This window comes from Oncorhynchus gorbuscha, linkage group LG25, assembly GCF_021184085.1.
Source record: "Oncorhynchus gorbuscha isolate QuinsamMale2020 ecotype Even-year linkage group LG25, OgorEven_v1.0, whole genome shotgun sequence".
Classification (NCBI taxonomy): domain Eukaryota; kingdom Metazoa; phylum Chordata; class Actinopteri; order Salmoniformes; family Salmonidae; genus Oncorhynchus; species Oncorhynchus gorbuscha.
The window spans coordinates 23,228,651-23,250,417 of record NC_060197.1 but is presented as its reverse complement, the minus strand read 5'-3'; the positions used below and the strand labels follow the sequence as shown (position 1 = coordinate 23,250,417).

The window sequence follows — 21,767 nt, the reverse complement described above, 5'->3', positions numbered from 1 at the left end:
ATAGGTACACTTCAACTAGGACAGACAAAATGAGAAAAAAAAATCCAGAAAAATCACATTGAAGGATTTTTAATGAATTTATTTGCAAATTATGGTGAAAAATAAGTATGTTCGCAAGGTGAGGTATTGAAAACAAGAGTGTCAAAAATGACAAAATGATCTCTTTATCTGAGCAATTCTATTAGCATAAAATAATATAATTGTCCCATTTCTTTTGTATACAATATAGCTCAGTATTTGGATTATTTATTTTATTCTTTTTTTGCTCATCTTTATCAAACGTGACAATACTTTTTGACCTGACTCAACATGTTCCATATCGGTGCCCATCACTCATTTTATGGATTTATTCGATGAGTGATTCAAATGACTGAATGTATCATAGTGTCAGAGCAGGCATTTTTAATGGAATGGGACACATTTCATGGAATGGGTGATTGAAATCAATGAATGTATCATAGAGTATGTCAAACCATGAATTTCTAAGCCGATACATTTCATGAAAAGTGGGGACTCAAATGAATGAATGTATCATAGAGTGTTAGACCTTGAATTAACTGACATTTTATGAAATTGGTGAATGTAGTAAATTAATGTGGTTCAACCTGCACTGTTTATTTTAAGTAGTTGAAATTACTTAGGGTTGTTGACAGGGTTCATCTTTACTATTTTCAGACCAATACTTAATCTACAGCCCAAAATGTCTTTGGTGATTCAAATACAGTATATTGCATTGTGGCCAATGGAATGGGCAAAGTAGACAGTGCTGCAGGGTATTTAGATCACAGCCCCCATGAAATAACACCATACATAGATTCTACAGACCCTAATGAGTAATCCCAACCCCACTTTTACCCGGCACATAGAACAGTTCTCTCTCCACAAGCCAATGTGTCTTTTATAGGCCTACAGTGTATTGCATTGGGACCAATGGAATAGGTGGAGTGGAGTGCTGCTGGGTATTTAGAACGCAGTCCAAGAAATAAGACCCATATAGATTCTACAGACCTCACTGAGTATTCCCAGCCCCACTTTTACATCTGCACATATAATCATTTTTGCTCTACAACCCAATATTGTGAACATACCAGTCTGAACATAGACTTGACAGTATCTTTAAAAAAATTTAGAAGCACATTTGTAATTGTTTCCATAAATAATGTATTGCATTTGTTCATAAGATCAATACAAATATACATGGATTCTAATGTAATATATTTTGAATGAGTTATCCACATTGCAAGGTTTAGAAATGAGGGCTTTTATTTTTAAGGATTACTGATTACCATACAGGGTGACGTTATTATTTGTGCTGCTGGCAGAATACTAGTCCCAAATACTACAAACACAAGGGGGAACATAACTTTATTTAGGCTTACTAACATCGTGAATTGTATTCTTAGTAATCATCTCCCTATCAATCAGAATTAAAACTTACAGAATCAAATCCTAATTTCTTCTACCATTTGAATTTCAGTAGTCTGTTAGAAAACTGAAATACGACACCTGGCAATTTTCGTTACTTATTCAGCCCGTCTCTCTCCACCCCTCCTCTCTATGTCCCTACTGAAAAGCCGTGAAATTCCTGAAGGTTTACGCTTTTGTTTCGATTGTTTTGGCGCAAGAATTCGTGGATTTCTTGGAGATGCTCGGCTACTAACCAGCTATAACATTAGGCTACTAAAGTACATTTGCCACTGGTTGTAACTTCAAAGCCGCGTAAACAAGCTTCCCATAATCTTGCAGTTCAACACCCTTCTCCCGTTACAGTGAGCGAGAAGTTGAGATAAAGGAACGGGGAATGAAAAAAAGTGTGGAAACTCAGGAAGAAGGAAGGAGAATAAAGGGAAACTAGGAAGAGTTTTCGCTCAAGGAAGAAGGGAAAGTTATGTGGACACAAGAATCCTCTCCCCCGGTTTGACAGCGCAAGAAGCTGTGATTTCTACTCCCCTGGGAAATTGGTAAGCGATTCCAAATAGCTATTGGGTTACACGATCAACCACTGACTAACTAAACATTATGCTTATAGGCTACAACTATTGATACGTGTCACGTGTGTTTTACTTCGCTTCTTCTCTAGGCTACATCTTGGGCCTATTATCACTATATAGGCTACTGTTACTATGGCGTACATCAATCAGTCTCAAACTATTTTCCCTAACAGCGTTTACGTAACTGTCTTTATTTTCTATTTCAATTATATTCTGCAGTCTGTCTTGATCTATACACATTTCAGAGTGCAGTTTGGATGGCCACATAGACCCACTGGTAAGTGAGGCTGTAAGTTACTTACACTGGTACATTATAAAGTTGAAACGCTCTAAATTCTGTTTCCAGGTATTCCATGTGTTACCTTACCGTTTAACAAAAAAACTTTCTGAAACTCTCTTTTGAACTCAACTTCAATTCGTCCCAAAATATAATCATTTGAATAATGTGGATGGCTTCTTTAAAGTAAAATGTTCTCCCTGCATATAATTGAAGTCGAAGGCCTACCAGTGCTTAATTTTAGCCGGATCCTGCCGGAACAGGATCACCTCCGTTTGACTGTTTTATTCCGGAACGTATTTGGCCGGATCCGGTACATCTTGTGTCATGAAAAATAAGTAACTTTTTGCGATGTAAAAAATATAATTAAAAGCGTTCAAAGTTCATTCGAGTTCCCTCTTCGTTAATCATAGCGCAAAGGGTTCTGGGGGAGCTGAGGCACTGTCATGTGTCAGTTGTGCAGAGGTGAGGACGGAGTCAGGCGCAGGACACAGAACTGAGTGAAATAACGTACTTTACTCGGCCAAATAAATCCATGCAGGGATAACAAGCCCTAACACAAAAGACTAACACAAGACCAGGAACAATCACGCACAAAACGTAATGAGAACCAAAGGGTTACATAGGGAAACAATAATAACGTAATGGGATCCAGGTGTGTACAATCAAGACATAACAAATGGAAAAAAGAAACATGGATCTGTGGCAGCGAGAAAGCCGGTGAGGACGACCGCCGAAGTTGGTGCCTCTTCTTGTTCCGGCGGCGTTCGGTGGTCGTCCTCACCGGCTTTCTCGCTGCCACAGATCCATGTTTATTTTTTCCATTTGTTATGTCTTGACTGTACACACCTGGAAGTCGTGACAGGCACCCATGATCAGTGGTGTAAAAAGTACTTAGGAAAAAATACTTTAAAGTACTATTTAAACTTCTTACGGCTGAAATCCCGTTAACAGGATCGATATGACAACAGCACAATGAAAGTGCAGGGCGCCAAATTCAAACAACAGAAATCTCATAATTAAAATTCCTCAAACATACATGTATTATACACCATTTTAAAGATAAAGGTGTAAGGTGTTGTTAGTCCCAAAAAGGCTTTATGACGAAAGCAAACCAAATTATTATGTTAGGTCAGCACCTAGTCACAGAAAAACAGCCATTTTTCCAGCCAAAGAGAGGAGTCACAAAAAGCAGAAATGGAGATAAAATTAATCACTAACCTTTGATGATGTTCATCAGATAACACTCATAGGACTTCATGTTACACAATACATATGTTTTGCTCGATACATTTCCTATTTATATCAAAACATCTCAGTTTACATTGGAGCGTTATGTTCAGTAATGTTTTGCTTCCAAAACATCCTGTGATTTTGCAGAGAGCCACATTAATTTACAAAAATACTCATAATAAACATTGATAAAAGATACAAGTGTTATGCGTGGAATTATAGATATACTTCTTGTTAATGCAATCGCTGTGTCAGATTTTTTAAAAACTTTATGGAAAAAGCCAACACCATGCAATAATCTGAGTATAGCGCTCAGACACAAAAACAAGCCATACAGATACCCACCATGTTGTGGAGTCAACATTAGTCAGAAATAGCATTCTAAATATTAATTTACCTTTGATGATCTTCATCAGAATGCATTCACAGGAATCCCAGCTCCACAATAAATGTTTGTTTTGTAAAGTCCATAATCTGTGTCATGCATAGGTGTAATAGGTGGCAGGGAAGTCAGGCGCAGGAGAGTCAAATTGAGTGTAAAATGGAGTCTTTTAATAAAGTCCACAGAGTGTGCTCCATAACACTAAACGTACATAAACAAACAAACATGGGTACGAGGACCCGACGCTCACCTAATACAACAATCACACTACACTGACAATAAAACAATCTCTGACAAAGACATGAGGGGAAACAGAGGGTTAAATACACAACAGTTAATGAATGGGATAGAAAACAGGTGTGTGGGAAGACAGGACAAAACCAATGGAAAAATGGAAAAAAAAGGATCAATGATGGCTAGAAGACCGGTGAGAGGCAACGACTTCGGCAGAAGTCGTGACACTATGTCCAAATACCTCCTTTGTGTTCGTGCGTTTAGTTCACAAATCCAAATTCATTATGCACGAGTACTAGGTCCAGACGAAAACTCAAAAAGTTCCATTACAGTTCGTAGAAACATGTCAAAAGATGTATAGAATTAATCTTTAGGATGTTTTTAACATAAATCTTCAATAATATTCCAACCGGACAATTCCTTTGTCTTCAGAAATGCAATGGAACACAGGTCACTCTCACGGGAGCGTTTTCAGAGTGTTTTCTATCCAACTAATAATATGCATATCTTAGCTTCTGGGCCTGAGTAGCAGGCAGTTTACTCTGGGCACCTTATTCATCCAAGCTACTCAATACTGCCCCCCAGCCATAAGAAGTTAAGTCGTTTTTGGAGTATCAGTACTTTACTTTACTATGTATATTTTTGACAACTTTTACTTTTAACTTCACTGCATTCCTAAAGAAAATAATGTACACATTTTTGCAATTACATTTACTTCTTGATACTTAAGTATATTTAAAACCAAATACTTTTAGACTTTCACTCAAGTAGTATTTTACTGGGTGACTTTCACTTTTTTTTTACTTCTATTAAGGTATCTTTACTTTTACTCAAGTATGACAATTGTGGGCTTTTTCCACCACTGCCCCTGATAAATTGAAATACATTTGCCAAAGTTATAGAATAACTGCTGTCTGTTCAATGGAAATAATGAAATAATTCAGAATAGCCTACTACACCATGAAAATGCCCGTCATTTAGCCACAGAGGACAATAGCGTCTTTTAAAAAATAGACTAGCTGTGGATTGTGTGTAGCCCAATAACAATAGAGTCAGGAACATGCAGTAAATCTGTCAGTGAACAGCATGCAGACAAAACAGGCCTTTCGCAATATTTCAAATACATTTGCAGGAAAACACAGGTTGGAAACCAAATGGCTCCTGCTGAAAAGAGAAGTCTCTAATCTGTCTGCTCTAGCCTAACAAAATATTTGATGAACTTCCAAATATTGTTTTACAAAGTAAAACGAGTGACATATACAGTGTATTCGGAAAGTATTCAGACCCCTTGACTTAAAAAATAAATAAATTACGTTACATACTTATTCTAACATTTATTAAATGGTTTTTTCCCTCATCAATCTAACACACAATACCACATAATATTGGGGTTGCAGGTAGCCTAGTGGTTAGAGTGTTGGGCCAGTAACCGGAAGGTTGCTAGATTGAATCCCAGAGCTGACAACTCTGTCGTTCTGCCCCTGAACAAGGCAGTTTGCCAACTGTTCCTAGGCTGTCATTGTAAATAAGAATGTGTTCTTAACTGACTTGCCTAGGTAAATAAAAACCATAAAAAAATAATGACAAGGCAAAAACAGGTTTTTAGAATATTTTGCAAATTAATTACAAATATAAAATATAAATATCACATTTACATATGTATTCAAACCCTTTACTCCAGGGGTGTCAAAGTCAAATGGACGGAGGGCCAAATAAAAAAATTTAGCTACAAGCCGAGGGCCGGACTGTTCGAATGTTCATTGAAAAATTTTTAAATGACGCATATAGTCTAGTGAACCTAATTGAACCTACTGAAAACCTAACAAATATATTCCAATATGATCAGATAAATAAAGCAATATTTTCTTATGGCTCTGTCAGTAATCTTTAATTTTCAACAGACACAAAAGACAAATTTCCTTTATATAAAAATCCCCATAACATGAACATTAAATGAAAGAAACCGGTATTCAAGGCACCATCAGTAGCCTATATTTTCTATTTTAGCAAAAGTGGGCTAAATTTACTTCAAAGAAAAAAACAATAATAGCAATTTTCTATCATCCACTCAACTGAAATATTTTTAAAATATAATTGGATTGAAATACAATAAAATAAAGTGCAAAAATCTATTAATCAAAAACAACACTTTGTTTAAGGAGAAGTAACATGCAGTGAAAACAAATATTAAACTTTAACTTTTAAACTTGAACTGAGTAAAAACTCTAAATATGTGATTGCACAGTAATGTTCACTTGTTTGAGGTTGAGGGTGATACTTGGTGGTGTCCCATCTTTTCCACAAGTTCATCAATGTTCGGGGTAAGGCTCTGAGCTGAGGAAATCCTCAGAATTGAGTGGAGGTGTTCAGCAGTAAGTCGACTTCTGTGTGATGTTTTGTTCAAGTTCATCAAAGAAAACAGTTGTTCACACAGGTATGTGCTGCCAAACATAGACAACGTTTGAGCAGCCTGGATGCGCAGCTGGGGCATTGTGTCGGGAGGAAACGGGCGAACTCCGCAGCACCCACTGCCGCATATTTTGCCCTCAGTGCATCATTGCATTGGAGGTCAATCAACTCCATTTGGAGGTTTGGTGGTGAGCTTTCCACGTCAACAGCAAATGGGTTACCGAGCAGTTCCAACCTGCTTTTTTGTGCTTCAAAGTCAGCAAATCGGCGTCGAAAGTCAGCGGCAAGCATACCTATTTTATCAGCCAACTGTGCGCTCTGGAACGCACTGGTAGAGAGCTTCTCTTTCATGGTCTGGCAGCTGGGAAAGTGGCTCAAATTTTCTTTCCGCATCTGCGTCTCCCACAGAGTCAGTTTGGTTTTAAATGCCTTCACTGTACTGTACATATCAGAGATGACACGATCCCGACCCTGCAGCTGCAAGTTCATTGCATTCAGATGACTCGTAATGTCACACAGAAAAGCCATTTCACACAGAAACATTTCGTCTCGGAGTTGTGTTGTGTCTTTCCCTTTGCTGTCCAAGAACAGACAAATCTCCTCACGAAGCTCGAAACATCTTTGAAGCACCTTTCCCTGGCTTAGCCATCGCACCTCTGTGTGATAAGGCAAATCACCATGCTCCGTTTCTAACTCCGTCAGAAATGCCTTGAACTGGCGGTGATTCAAACCTTTGGCTCTGATAAAGTTAACTGTGCGCGTGATGATGCTCATTACATGCTCCATTTTCAAGGCTTTACCGCACAACGCTTCCTGGTGTATGATACAATGATAAGCTGTCAGCTCACCTGTCGCGTTTTCCTCTTGCATCTTTTCCCGTATCTTTGCCACCAGTCCGCTCCTGTGTCCACACATCGCAGGTGCTCCGTCGGTTGTCAAACCCACGAGTTTTTCCCAAGGCAGCTCCATCTCATTTACACATCTTGACACCTCTTCATACAAATCATGCCCCGTAGTTGTGCCATGCATAGGACGTAAAGCCAAAAACTCCTCTGTCACGCTTAGGCTGGAGTCCACTCCGCGGATGAAAATTGACAACTGGGCAATGTCAGAAATGTCGGTGCTCTCATCCACAGCCAAGGAATATGCAATGAAATCTTTTCCCTTTTTCACAAGCTGCTCTTTTAGATTGATGGACAACTGGTCTACTCTCTCGGCAATGGTGTTTCTGCTCAGACTCACATTTAAAAAGAGTTGCCTTTTTTCTGGGCAAACTTCGTCACAAACTTTAATCATGCAGTTTTTGATGAAATCCCCCTCCGTAAATGGCCGGGCTGATTTAGCGATCTCTTCTGCCAAAATAAAACTGGCCTTGACAGCAGCCTGGCAGCCTGATTTGAGGCCTCGTTTTAATTCCTCTGCCTTTTGTAGCCTTTGTTCCATGTCCATATTCTTGTTTTTGTCCGCGTGTTTCGTTTCATAATGTTGTCTCAGATTATACTCTTTCAGTACCGCCACACTTTCTCCACACAGAAGACACACAGGTTTTCCAGCTACCTCCGTGAACAAATACTCCGACTCCCACCTTGTTTGAAACCCCCCGGTTCTCAGTGTCCACCTTCCGTTTTGCCATTTTTGATGGGTATCTGAAAGTTAATTTTACTGTGATGCTGACAACTGCTGTGCCAATAAATATTGAAATGAAGCAGCCTACTGCTCGGTGCGTCACCGTTGCATTGTGGGAAATGTAGTATTGGTGCGTGTAAAAGATCTGCGGGCTGCCGGCTTGCTGCGGTCTGCGGGCCGGTTCTAATAACAAATCAAGATCATCCCAGGGGCCGTAAAAAACCTTCTCGCGGGCCGGATGTGGCCCGCGGGCCTTGACTCTGACATATGTGCTTTACTCAGTACTTTGTTGAAGCACATTTGGCAGCAATTACAGCCTAGAGGCTTCTTGGGTATGACGCTACAAGCTTAGCACACATGTATTTGGGGAGTTTCTCCCATTCTTCTCTGCAGATCCTCTCAAGCTCTGTCAAGTTGGTTGGGGAGAGTCAGGTCTCTACCAGTGGCAACCCATCATTCAGGGCAGGTGGGACTCCACATTTTTTTGTGGGGCTTGCCTATTTTGCATGTTATTTTGGCATTAGTACGTGTCATATCAGTTTGCAAACAATGTAAAAATAAATATATATCATTAAGTTAATAAAGCCACATACAAACATGGTCTCTTTTTTGTTTTCTTGAGTAAGCAGCTCCAAAATTCAGGTGTTTCAGCCTAGCTCGGGGTTTTCTGTGGTGGTGGGGCAAGCCAGCAGAAAATAGGAGCATTGCGCCATGATTGGCTCAGTGTTCTGTCACTCATGGGGACACTACTTCACAGGCCAAATCTAATTCCTTAGTAAGGGTAGACATCGAACATTTAAGCCCTTTGGGTCCTGCTATAGAGTTACATTAGAAGAGCCATTCCAAGAAGGCTCAAGGTCATTGGCCACAGATAAAATTACGTCAAATCACGTTATATGTACAGAAGCTTTGATTGGACTGAACATGTCAAAATCTTACTTTCAAAATATTAGCTAGCAGTTATCAACATGAATCAAGTCGACAATCTACTGACAAATCCTTTTTAATCCTTGTCATATGAAGATAAATAATGAAGAGAAATTATAGAGAAATTATAGATAAAATGTATCTGTGCTCATCGGCCATTGGACATACACATTACACAACAAGTTGGAAATTGCAAATTAAACAATAAGTGGTTTGGAAAGAATCAGTGACTAACTGCAAGCGTTACAAAGCAACCGTCGCTCGCTCATTAATGTCTTAATCGAAATTACGGATTGCCTCTTATCCGCTTGACTTTCCCTTATGCCATAGTTTGTACATTTCAATTGTCAGTAGAAACCACATTTGTTTAAGCACGTCAGGCATATCAGCTATGTTTTATAAATGCAGTAAATGAGGCTGAATGAACTGTTTCGCTGCCAGAAAAGGCTCCGCTGAAAGCCAGGTGTAGCAGTGGTAAGGTGTTGGGACTCTGCTGTTGGCCCCAACAGTTTGTGGGAACCGTTTGTCACCGTTATAGTGTAATTAATGTACTGTTTAGTGGTGTGTTGTGTAGTGGCTTTGCTGGCATGCATCCCACATGTTTTTTTGGTTTTGTCCCACCTAAATGTACATGCTAAAATCGCCACTGGTCTCTACAGAGATGTTTGATCAGGTTCAAGTCCAGGTTCTGGCTGGGACACTCAAGGACATTCAGAGACTTGTCTTGACATTCAGAGACTTGTCTCGTTGTCTAGCTGTGTTCTTAGGGTCGTTGTCCTGGTGGAAGGTGAACCTTCGCCCCAGTCTGAGGTTCTGAGCACTCTGGGGCAGGTTTTCATCAAGGATCTCGATGTACTTTGTTTCGTTCATCTTTCACCCGCAATCCTGACTAGTCTTCCGGTCCCTGCCACTGAAAAACATCCCCACAGTATGATGATGCCACCACCATGCTTCACCATAGGGATGGTGCCAGGTTTCCTCCAGATGGTCGTCCTTCTGGAAGTTTCTCCCATCGCCACAGAGGAACTCTGGCACTCTGTCAGAGTGACCATCGGGTTCTTGGTCACCTCCCTGACCAAGGTCCTACTCCCCGAATTGCTCAGTTTAGCCGGGAAGCCAGCTCTAGAAAGAGTCTTGGGGGTTCCCTCCTTCTTCCATTTAAGAATGATGGAGGCCACTGTGTTCTTGGGGACCTTCAATGCTGCAGAAATGCTTTGGTACCCTTCCCCAGATCTGTGTCTCGACACAATCCTGTCTCGGAGCTCTACAGACAATTTCTTCGACATCATGGCTTGGTTTTTGCTCTGACATGCACTGTCAACTGTGGGACCTGATATAGACAGGTGTGTGCATTTCCAAATCATGTCAAATCAACGGAATTAACCACAAGTGGACTCCAATCAAGTCGTTGAAACATGTTAATGATGATCAATGGAAACAGGATGTACCTGACCTCAATTTCCAATCTCATAGTTAAGGCTCTGAATACTTATGTAAATAAGGCATTTCAGTTCTTTATTTTTAATACATTTGCTAAAATCTCTAAAAACCTGTATATGATTGGTCATTATGGGGTGTTGTGTGTAGATTGATGAGGGGGAAAAAAATGTTTTATTCAATTTTAGAAAAAGACTGTAACGTAACAAAATGTGGAAAAAGTCAAGGGGTCTGAATCCATTCCGAATGCACTGTAGGCTTTTGGCACAAACGTATCGGCCATCACCGGTGAGTGAACTGCGCATCATTGGGTGAGTGAGTGAAACTGAATAGCATTTTTAGGACTATAATTTAATCCTCATATTGTAGCCTACAATATGTGTCTCCACACAAGTAGGCCTATGCTGTTGATCAAATCAAATCAAATCAAATTTTTTGTCAGATTTGCCGAAGTAGACCTTACAGTGAAATGTGTACTTACGAGCTCCTAACCTACAGTGCAGTTTAAAACAATATGGATAAGAATAAGAGATAAAAGTAAGAAGTAATTAAAGAGGAGCAGTAAAAATAACAATATATAGAGGGGGTGCCGGTTAGTTGAGGTAGTATGTACATGTAGGTAGAGTTAATTAAAGTGACTATGCATAGATGACAACAGAGAGTGGCAGTGAAGTGAACTTGAAGCTCTCAATCTGCTCCACTGCAGCCCCGTCGATGAGAATGAGGGCATGCTCGGTCCTCCTTACCTGTAATCCACAATCATCTCCTTTGTCTTGATCACGTTGAGGGAGAAGTTGTTGTCCTGGCACCACACGGCCAGGTTTCTGACCTCCCTATAGGTTGTCTTGTTGTTGTCGGTGATCATCGGCAAATTTAATGATGTGTTGGAGTCGTGCCTGGCCGTGCAGTCATGAGTGAACGGTAGTACAGAAGGGGGCTGAGCACAGTGTTGTTACCTACCCTTACCACCTGGGGGCGGCCCATCAGGAAGTCCAGGATCCAGTTGCAGAGGGAGGTGTTTAGTCCCATGGTCCTTAACTTATTGATGAGCTTTGAGGGCACTATGGTGTTGAACGCTGAGCTGTAGTCAATGAATAGCATTCTCACATAGGTGTTCCTTTTGTCCAGGTGGGAAAGGGCCGTTTGGAGTACAATAGAGACTGCATCATCTGTGGATCTGTTGGGGCGGTATGCAAATTGGAGTGGGTCTAGTGTTTCTGGGATAATAATGTTGATGTGAGCCATGACCAGCCTTTCAAAGCACTTCATGGCTACAGATGTGAGTGCTATGGGTCGGTAGTCATTTAGACAGGTTACCTTAGTGTTCTTGGGCACAGGCACTATGGTGGTCTGCTTAAAACATGCTGGTATTACAGACTCGAACAGGGAGAGGTTGAAAATGTCAGTGAAGAGACTTGCTAGATGGTCAGGTCATGCTTGCAGTACACTTCCTGGTAATCCGTCTGGCCCTGCGGCCTTGTGAATGTTGACCTGTCTAAAGGTCTTACTCATATCGGCTGCGGAGAGCATGATCACACAGTCTTCCAGTACAGCTGGTGCTCTCATGCATGTTTCAGTGTTATTTGCCTCGAAGCGAGCATATAAGTAATTTAGCTCGTCCGGTAGGCTCATGTCACTATAATGGTTTGCAGACCCTGCCACATCCTACGAGCGTCAGAGCCGGTGTAGTACTATTCGATCTTAGTCCTGTATTGACGCTTTGCTTGTTTGATGGTTCGTCTGAGGGCATAGCGGGATTTCGTATAAGCTTCCGGGTTAGAGTCCCGCTCCTTGAAGCGGCAGCTCTAGCCTTTAGCTCAGTGCGGATGCTGCCTGTAATTCATGGTTTCTGGTTGGGTTATGTACGTACGGTCACTATGGGGACGACGTCATCGATGCACTTATTTATGAAGCCAATGACAGATGCTCCTCATTGCCATTGGAGGAATCCCAGAACATATTCCAGTCTGTGCTAGCAAAACAGTCCTGTAGTTTAGCATCTGCTTCATCTGACCATTCATCTGATGGATTTAAGGTCATTTTTATTGATCTCAGATTCTCTGTTTGTCAGTGTCAAAGTAGACTGTCATTTCGATCATTTCTATCGTCTTTAAAAAATTCTGCAAATGTCTCCAATCATGTAAAATGATTTAGAATTGCATGAAATGCGTTTATAAAATACCACATTTTCCCCGGACCCCATTTTTCCCCATGTGTGCAACTTCTGTAAGTGCCTCTACTCTACTGCTTTGTGTCACTACGCAAATGTGATGATATGCATGAAATGCTTTATTATAAAGGTGATTTTTTTTTTTTTTTCAGTACCTCAGAGCTCCCCAGGTCACCCCTACCCTGTCTGCTCTACCAACTGAGCACAGAAGGACCACAGAGCTCCCCAGGTTTTTTTTTGGTTCCAGCACCTCCTGATTTACAAATTAAGCACGGCCTACCACCAAGTAGTGTAATATAGGTGTTATAACAGCTTAGTAACCAGTAGGTTTCTATAGTTCTTTATAACGTGTTTATTATGTATTAATAGACAACTATATAATCTTTATCTTAGACAACCCTCCAACCCAGAGCGCAGTGAAGTCTACCCACGCTGGCACTCTCTCCTACTGACACAAGAGATGGAGGGAGAGAAGGAGAGAGAGAGGGAGCAGGGAGAGGAGAAAGAGAGCGACGAGACGGAGGAAGAGGAGAAACAGAGCGACGAGGCTGAAGAGGAAGATGATGAAGAGGATGATGATGAAGATGCGGAGGGAGCTGCGTTGGTGTGGCAGGAGGGCTCATACGGAGAGGATGACCTGGGCCTACCCATAATGCATTGGGAGGCGCTGAGCCTTCGCATCGCAGAGCTGGAGAAACAGGAAGAGGAGAAGAGAGAGAAGAAAACAAAGGTCAGAGGTCACAGTTGAGTGCTGGGGACAGGTGTTTTTGGACAGGTAGTGGAGAGTAGAGGGGGAAGGGGAGAGGAGTGAGAAGAAAGAACAAAGGTAAAGGGTCATAGTTGAATGCTGTCTGTTACTTATGGATGTGGACAGGTGACACAGTTGTCTATTTATGGGAGAGAAGTGTGCATCTGTCAGGGACACAGTGTTGTACAAAAAACATGGTGCCTGAATGCAATGTCAGGCACCTGCTCTATTCAGTGGCTAGTGTTGTGTTGAAAGAGACTACACAGCACTGCAAAACAATATTAACTTTAAAAAAAAATCCATTATCATTTTAACCTTTATTTATCCAGGAAGTCCCATTGAGGTCAGAATACCTCTTTTACAAGGGAGACCTGGCCAATAAGGCAGCTCATTAAAAAAACAATTAAACTTACACACAGGAGAGGCTCTCCATAACTTGCTCTGTATAACTTGTGCTACCTACAGTCATGTGGGAAAAAAAGTACACCCCCTGGAAAGTTTGACTTTTTAGGAAGTATTTGGACAGATGGATATGTAATATTCACTTCAACACTATTGACAGATAAAGGTAACCTAATTTAACAAATGAAACTGAAAGATTATACTTTGCCATCATTTATTCATTGAAAGTCAACAGAAATGTAATTCCATAGTGTGGGAAAAAATAAGTACACCCATAGCTTCAGTAGCTGGTGTTGCTCCCTTCGGCTGAAATAACTTAATGTAGCCATTACTTGTAACTGTCTATCAGTCTCTCATATCGACTGGAAGGATTTTTTCCAACTCTTCTTTACAGTACTGCTTCAACTGTGTTATATTCAAGGGATTTCTGGCATGCACGACCCGCTTCAAGTCCCCCCACAACATTTCGACAGGATTGAGAGCTCGGCTTTGACTCGGCGATTCCATAACCCTCCATTTCTTCTTTTTGAGACATTCTGTTGTAGATTAGTTTGTGTGTTTTGGATCATTGTCCTGTTGCAAGATCCATGTTCGATTCAGCTTCAGCTTTTTGACAGATGGCCTCACATTCTCCTCAAGGATTCTCTGGTACAATATGTAATACATGGTTGACTAAATGATGGCAACTTGGCCAGGCCCTCAGGCAGCAAAGCAGCCCCAAACCATAATGTCACCGCCTCCATGCTTTACGGTTGGTATGAGGTTCTTCTATTCAAAGGCAGTGTTTTTTTTTTTTTTTTGCCAAAGATGGCGTCTGGCATTGCGGCCAAACAACTCCACCTTTGACTCATCTGTCCAGAGCACATTGTTCCAGTAGTTTTGGTCTTTACCCAGGTGTTGTCTGGAAAATGTCAGTCTTGTCTTGATATTCTTTTTTTGAAAGCAGAGGCTTCTTCCTTCCTGAACTCCCATGTAGGCAAAGATGGTGCAGTCTCTTTCTGACAGCTGACTCATGAACTTCAACATTGATTGTAGCAAGAGAGGCCTGTAGATCCCTTGATGTTACCTTGGGGTATTTGGAGACTTCTATGAGCATCTTTCGGTCAGCTCGCGGGGTGAATTTGGTGGGACAACCTGTCCTAGGTGGATTGCCAGTGGTCTGGAATTTTCCGTCGGACAGTGGATCCGTCGGACAGTGGAACTATGTACTTCGAATTGCTGGGAAATGGATTTGTAACCCCTCGCAGACTCACAGGCATCAATCATCTTTCTTCTGGGGGCCTCGGATAGGTATTTGGATCTTTGCATGATGTGTTACAACATAAGACCAAACCAGACCGAGTTTATAATCTTTATAGAAGTCTGGACTCTCCCAAGGTGCTCTAATGATTTCCTAATAATTTGCACCTGTTTTGGTGCCTGATCCTAATTTTAGCCATTTTAGGTGAAGGCAAACGGAGGAGTGTTGCATAACATTTTCAAAGTACATTTATTGGTGTGCGATTTGTTAAATTGAGTTCCCTTTATCAATGAATGTGGTTGGAAAATAGCTCAAATATCCATGTGTCCAAATATGTTTAAAAAATGATTCAAAATAGACCACTTTCCAGAGGGTGTACTTACTTTTTCACGACTGTAAATCTGATTCATCTCCAGTCTTCCAGTGTCCTTGAACGAGGTAAGAAATTGTCAGCAAGCCGGCCGGAGGAGAGAGAGAGAGGGAAGACGCTGTCCATGAACCGGCCAGGAGACAGGGAGCAAGGGAAGAGTAAGGAGAGCTGGGAGGACAGAGGCGAGGAGGACTGCAATAGCCGCGTGACAGCCCTAACGTCGCGGTACGAAGCACGGTGTCGTCTACGTAACATTGTGTTGTGACAGTGTTGTTAATTATGTGCAAATAGTATAGTACCCAGGCTGATAGAATCATGAACAAATCCCACTTCTGACACCAGTGTAATGAAAGGGAGGAGCATAAGGTTCGAGGCAAGAAGCGAACTCACATCCTTGTGGTCAATAATCCAAGAAAGCATCCAAGAAAGCTAGCTCCCTGGAGGAGTGGTATCAAATAGAAATGGATTGGTCTCATACACATGGTTAGCACATGTTATAGCTAGTGTAGCGAAGTGCTTGTGCTTCTAGTTCCGACAGTGCAGCAATATCTAACAAGTAATCTAACAATTCCACAACAGCTACCTAATACACACAAATCTAAGTAAGGGAATGGAATAAGAATATATACATATAAATATATAGATGAGCAATGACAGAGCGGCATAGGCAAGATGCAATAGATGGTATAAAAACAGTATATACATACACTACCGGTCAAAAGTTTTAGGACACCTACTCATTCGAGGGTTTTTCTTTATTTTGACTATTTTCTATGAAATAACACATATAGAATCATGTAGAACCAAGAAAGGGTTAAATGAATCAAAATGTATTTTATATTTGAGATGATTCAAATAGCCACCCTTTACCTTGATGACAGCTTTGCACATTCTTGGCATTCTCTCAGCCAGCTTCATGAGGTAGTCACCTGGAATGCATTTCAATTAACAGGTGTGCCTTCTTAATATTAAAAATTATTTTGTGGAATTTCTTTCTTTCTTAATGTGTTTGAGCCAATCAGTTGTGTTGTGACAAGTTAAGGGGGTATACAGAAGTCCATATAATGTCAACAACAGCTCAAATAAGCAAAGAGAAATGACAGTCCATCGTTACTTTAAGATATGAAGGTCGGTCAATCTGGAACATTTCAAGAATTTTGAAAGTTTCTTCAAGTGCAGTCGCAAAAATCATCAAGCGCTATGATGAAACTGGCACTCATGAGGACCGCCACAGGAATGGAAGACCAAGAGTTACCTCTGCTGCAGAGAATATTCATTAGAGTTACCAGCCTCAGAAATTGTAGCCCAAATAAATGCTTCACAGAGTTCAAGTAACAGACACATCTCAACATCAACTGTTCAGAGGAGACTGCGTGAATCAGGCCTTCATGGTCAAATTGCTGCAAAAGAAAACACTACTAAAGGACACCAATAATGAGAAGAGACTTGCTTGGGCCAAGAAACACGAGCAATGGACATTAGACTGGTGGAAATTTGTCCTTTGTTCTTGAGTCCAAATTTGAGATTTTTCGTTCCAACCGCCGTGTCTTTGTGAGACGCAGTGTGTGCGAACGGATGATCTCCGCATGTGTGTTTCCCACAGTAAAGCATGGAGGAGGAGGTGTTATGGTGTGGGGGTGCTTTACTGGTGACACTGTCTGTGATTTATTTATTTTTTATTCAAGGGACACTTAACCAGCATGGCTACCACAGCATTCTACAGTTATACGCCATCTAGTTTGGGCTTAGTGGGACTATCATTTGTTTTTCAACAGGACAATGATCCAACATATCTCCAAGATATGTAAGGGGTATTTTACCAAGAAGGAGAGTGATGGAGTGCTGCATCAGATGACCTGGCTTCTATAATCCCCCGACCTCAACTCAATTGAGATGGTTTGGGATGAGTCGGAAAAAGTGAAGGAAAAGCAGCCAACAAGTGCTCAGCATATGTGGGAACTCCTTCAAGACGGTTGGAAAAGCATTCCAGGTCAAGCTGGTTGAGAGAATGCCAAGAGTGTGCAAAGCTGTCATCAAGGCAAAGGGTGGCTATTTGAAGAATCTCAAATATAAAATATATTTTGATTTGTTTAACACTTTTTTGGTTACTACATGATTCCATGGCTGATGGCATTGAGATAGAAGCTGTTTTTTAGTCTCTCGGTCCCAGATTTGATGCACCTGTACAGACCTCACCTTCTGGATGGTAGCGGGTTGAAGAAGGCAGTGGCTCGGGTGGTTGTTGTCCTTGATTATCTTTTTGGCCTTCCTGTGATATCGGGTGCTGTAGATGTCCTGGAGGGCAGGTTGTTTGAACCCAGTAATGCATTGTGCAGACCGCACCACTCTCTGGAGAGCCCTGCGGTCGTGGGCGGTGCAGTTGCCGCACCAATCGGTGATACAGCCTGACAGTATGCTCTCAATTGTGCAACTGTAAAAGTTTGTGAGGGTTTTAGGTGACAAGCCAAATTTCTTCAGCCTCTTTTGTGCCTTCTTCACCACACTGTCTGTGTGGGTGGACAATTTCAGTTTGTCCGTGATGTGTACGCCGAGGAACTTTAAAACTTTCCACCTTCTCTTGTAATCATGTGTATCAATGCCAGGGTCATTTCACTACTTACTAACCAAAAAAAATGTTTTCCTCATCAGTCTTTCGAATCAGATGAACCTCCAGCTGTGCTTCATCAATGACAGCGGAAGCGAAGAAGAAGATGAGGATACTGGCAAAAAGGTTAGTGTGAAGGTAAGCACACACACTCAAAAGGTAAGGCTGGTCATAGATAGAGTGGTACAGCTAGCGTGATGCAGGATATATCATAGAATTGTGAAAGACACTTGTTTTCTTGTATTCCAGATCTCAACCATAATGCCGTTTTTGTTTTGTTTCTGGTCCTTTCAAGAATTCCAAAATTGTTGGTAAGAGCGGTTCCAGTGTGCAGGTGCGCCAGCAGCCCAAGTTCCCTGCCCTCCCTGCAGCCAAGAGCAAATCATCAGGCTTCAAGGCTGCACTGAACGCGCTCAGAAACAAGCTGAGGACCGAGCAGAAACAGGAGGTGAGAGCGGGAGGGAAGGAGGGACCTGAATCCCAAATCAACTCCTAGCCCCTACCCCCTCTGCACTCCTATAGGATAGGCACTTGCTTCTCCTTGCCATCTGATACAATACCCATCATATCTACAGGAGTGGCTAGGAAGGAGGTTATAGTACTGCCCTTGGGGTGCACAGTGTTTTGTTATTAGGTGTTCTCTTACATTCTGTTCTTCACTCTGTCCCCTGTGTCTCAGAGCCCAGCTTGTTGTAATCAGCTGTTGAAGAATAGAAGGCTGGACCGAAGTGACCTGCAAGCCTTCAGTCTCAAAGAGCTCAACGCCCACCAAAACTCTCTCAACAAGGCTATACAAGGTGAGTGGTCACTTAGATACTACACAGGATATATTGCATATTTACACTGAGTGTACAAAACATTGCTCTTTCCATGACATAGACTGACCAGGTGAAAGCTATGATCCCTTATTGATGTCACCGGTTAAATCAACCTCAATCAGTGTAGATGAAGGGGAGAAGACAGGTTAAAGATGGATCTTTAAGCCTTGAGACAAGTGAGACATAGATTGTGTATATGGGCCATTCAGAGGGTGAATGGGCAAAACAAAAGACTTAAGTGCCTTTGAACGGGGTATGGTTTGAGTGTCAAGAACTGCAACGCTGCTGGGTTTTTCACACTAAACAGTTTCCAGAGTGTATGAAGAATGGTCCACCACCCAAAGGACATCCAGCCGACTTCACACAACTGTGGGAAGCATTGGAGTCAACATGGGCCAGCATGGAACGCTTTTGACACCATGTAGAGTTCATGCCCCGACAAACTCATCCAGAACGCCGCAGCCCGTCTAGTGTTCAACCTTCCCAAGTTCTCTCACGTCACCCCGCTCCTCCGCTCTCTCCACTGGCTTCCAGTTGAAGCTCGCATCCGCTACAAGACCATGGTGCTTGCCTACGGAGCTGTGAGGGGAACGGCACCTCAGTACCTCCAGGCTCTGATCAGGCCCTACACCCAAATAAGGGCACTGCGTTCATCCACCTCTGGCCTGCTCGTCTCCCTACCACTGAGGAAGTACAGTTCCCGCTCAGCCCAGTCAAAACTGTTCGCTGCTCTGGCTCCCCAATGGTGGAACAAACTCCCTCACGACGCCAGGACAGCGGAGTCAATCACCACCTTCCGGAGACACCTGAAACCCCACCTCTTTAAGGAATACTTAGGATAGGATAAAGTAATCCTTCTCACCCCCCCTTAAAATATTTAGATGCACTATTGTAAAGTGGCTGTTCCACTGGATGTCATAAGGTGAATGCACCAATTTGTAAGTCGCTCTGGATAAGAGCGTCTGCTAAATGACTTAAATGTAAATGTTAAATGTAAATTGAGACTGTTCTGAGGGCAAAAGCAGGTGCAACTCAATATTAGGAAGGTGTTCCTGTTTTGTATACTCAGTGTATATTTTAGATATAGGCTAATTTATATTTCACCTTTTTCATTTATAAGTTATACCAACCTTATTATTTTACCTGTTTTTCACCTTTGTCAAATGATCTGTACAACTGCATTTGATCTTACATGTTTGATCTGACATTTTGTTTGTGTTCGTGTGTCCGTGCGCATGTGGGTGTGTCTCTGTGCCTCGCCCATCAGACCTTAGCACAGAGCTGGTGGTTCATCTTCAGACTCGGGACCAGCTGAGGACAGAACAGGATGCTATGCTGCTGGAGGTACAGGATATGACATCACTCTGACGTCACCTTAGAATCACATATAGAACCCTGACCAAGATGGCTGCCATTATCAGCACAATCTAGAGCTATGCAGGTCTATGACAAGCCACTCTTGTGTATTATATACTCTATGGACGACACTTTCAGAAGGCCCATCACCATAGAATAATTCTAATCATTCTAAGTTCTACGGTCATCGTCTAATAAAATGGAATCCCGGTGTCAGAGATCAGGTCACAGGTCACATGACGGACACCGGTGCTTGAAATTAATGGACGAATCATATCAATGTGAAGAGACTGCATCACTCCTAAATACTTGTTTGGATTGAATTGCACAGCATTTTGTTTTCATTTCCCAGTGAGCAAAACGGTTGAAATGACGTCATCACACCCAGTTTCACATTTATTATGACATCATATCAACCGGTTTTGCTCTGTGTTTTTTTGTGTTTTTATAAAGGGAAACGTGTATGTCTGGACTGTTAATGTTGTTGTATTGTAGTGTTTTAGGGGGAAAATAACGGTAATATTATAAGGGATTAATAAGCTGCTACCCATGGATCAGTCTAGTTCAAATGTCCATTGTCATCCACTTGTTGAAATGCAATGATCGTTTGGTAGCACATTATTTGAACTATACGTCATACGGTATCATAACAAATGTCCGAAGATTACTTGTCATTGAGCGTTACGACGTAGAGTTTGAATAAAGTGTTACCGATTGTTTTTTTAAATTCTTGTTGCCGGGACACGTTTCATTGTTTGTTTTGATTTTTATGTTGCCGGGACACAGCTATGTCTTCTATTCTCGTCGATGTTTTAATGTATGTATGATGATCGTTGAATGAGTCAGTCAGAGAAAGGGGCATTACTAACCAAACAGACACAGTAATGTGAGCACAGCTCAACTCAATGCCTTGGGTCTACTGAAATAGCAGGAAAAGTAAAGGGTATGGAATACTATATTAACCTGTATACTGTTGTAATATGACAACAATGTACCTACCAGCCGACTGACAAGATGCCTGACCAAGCCTCACTCGTTTGGTACTGTTGTCATAAAACACCAACACAAGGCGCATTGGGATTTTGTCCGGGTTACATGAGGTTGACGTCACTGTTGACGTTGTATTATTCTACAATAATTTTGCATGAAATAAACAGGTTGTCAAGGATACATATTGTGTGTAGGTGTGCTAGTGCTGCTTTGTATGTATGTATGTACCTGTATCTAGAGATGGATTAAGTGTACATGTACAGTAGCTATTTACATAATGTATTTAGCACAGATGTAAATTGTATACATTGCCGTCTGTGTGTGTGTGTGTGTGTGTGTGTGTGTGTGTGTGTGTGTGTGTGTGTGTGTGTGTGTGTGTGTGTGTGTGTGTGTGTGTGTGTGTGTGTGTGTGTGTGTGTGTGTGTGTGTGTGTGTGTGACTTCAGCCCTGGTTAGAGTTTGCCTTAGCCAAATGTCGAGATCAGCAGAATGGGAGGAAGAGAGGGGGACAGGGGGAGGGAGGGAAAGATAGAGGGACAAGAGGAGAGAGAGA

At 41.8% G+C, this 21,767-nt stretch overlaps 1 protein-coding gene across 3 annotated transcripts; it reads left to right on the top strand.

Annotated features, from left to right (window-relative positions):
• The first annotated feature begins 1,423 nt into the window (after window positions 1-1,423).
• On the top strand, window positions 1,424-21,395 carry si:dkey-6n21.12 (schwannomin-interacting protein 1). 3 transcript variants are annotated; one of them, XM_046329284.1, is made up of 8 exons: window positions 1,424-1,961; window positions 2,211-2,268; window positions 13,080-13,416; window positions 15,493-15,671; window positions 18,096-18,189; window positions 18,347-18,499; window positions 18,731-18,848; window positions 20,137-21,395. In XM_046329284.1, exons 3-8 carry the CDS (start codon window positions 13,147-13,149, stop codon window positions 20,235-20,237), a joined length of 915 nt encoding a protein of 304 aa, XP_046185240.1. In that variant the 5' UTR covers window positions 1,424-1,961; window positions 2,211-2,268; window positions 13,080-13,146; the 3' UTR covers window positions 20,238-21,395. The 3 variants fall into 3 exon arrangements, with proteins under 3 accessions (XP_046185240.1, XP_046185239.1, XP_046185241.1); XM_046329283.1 differs by lacking the exon at window positions 2,211-2,268 and having other exon boundaries at window positions 1,430-1,961; XM_046329285.1 differs by lacking the exon at window positions 2,211-2,268 and having other exon boundaries at window positions 1,455-1,961; window positions 18,096-18,177.
• Window positions 21,396-21,767: the final 372 nt, after the last annotated feature.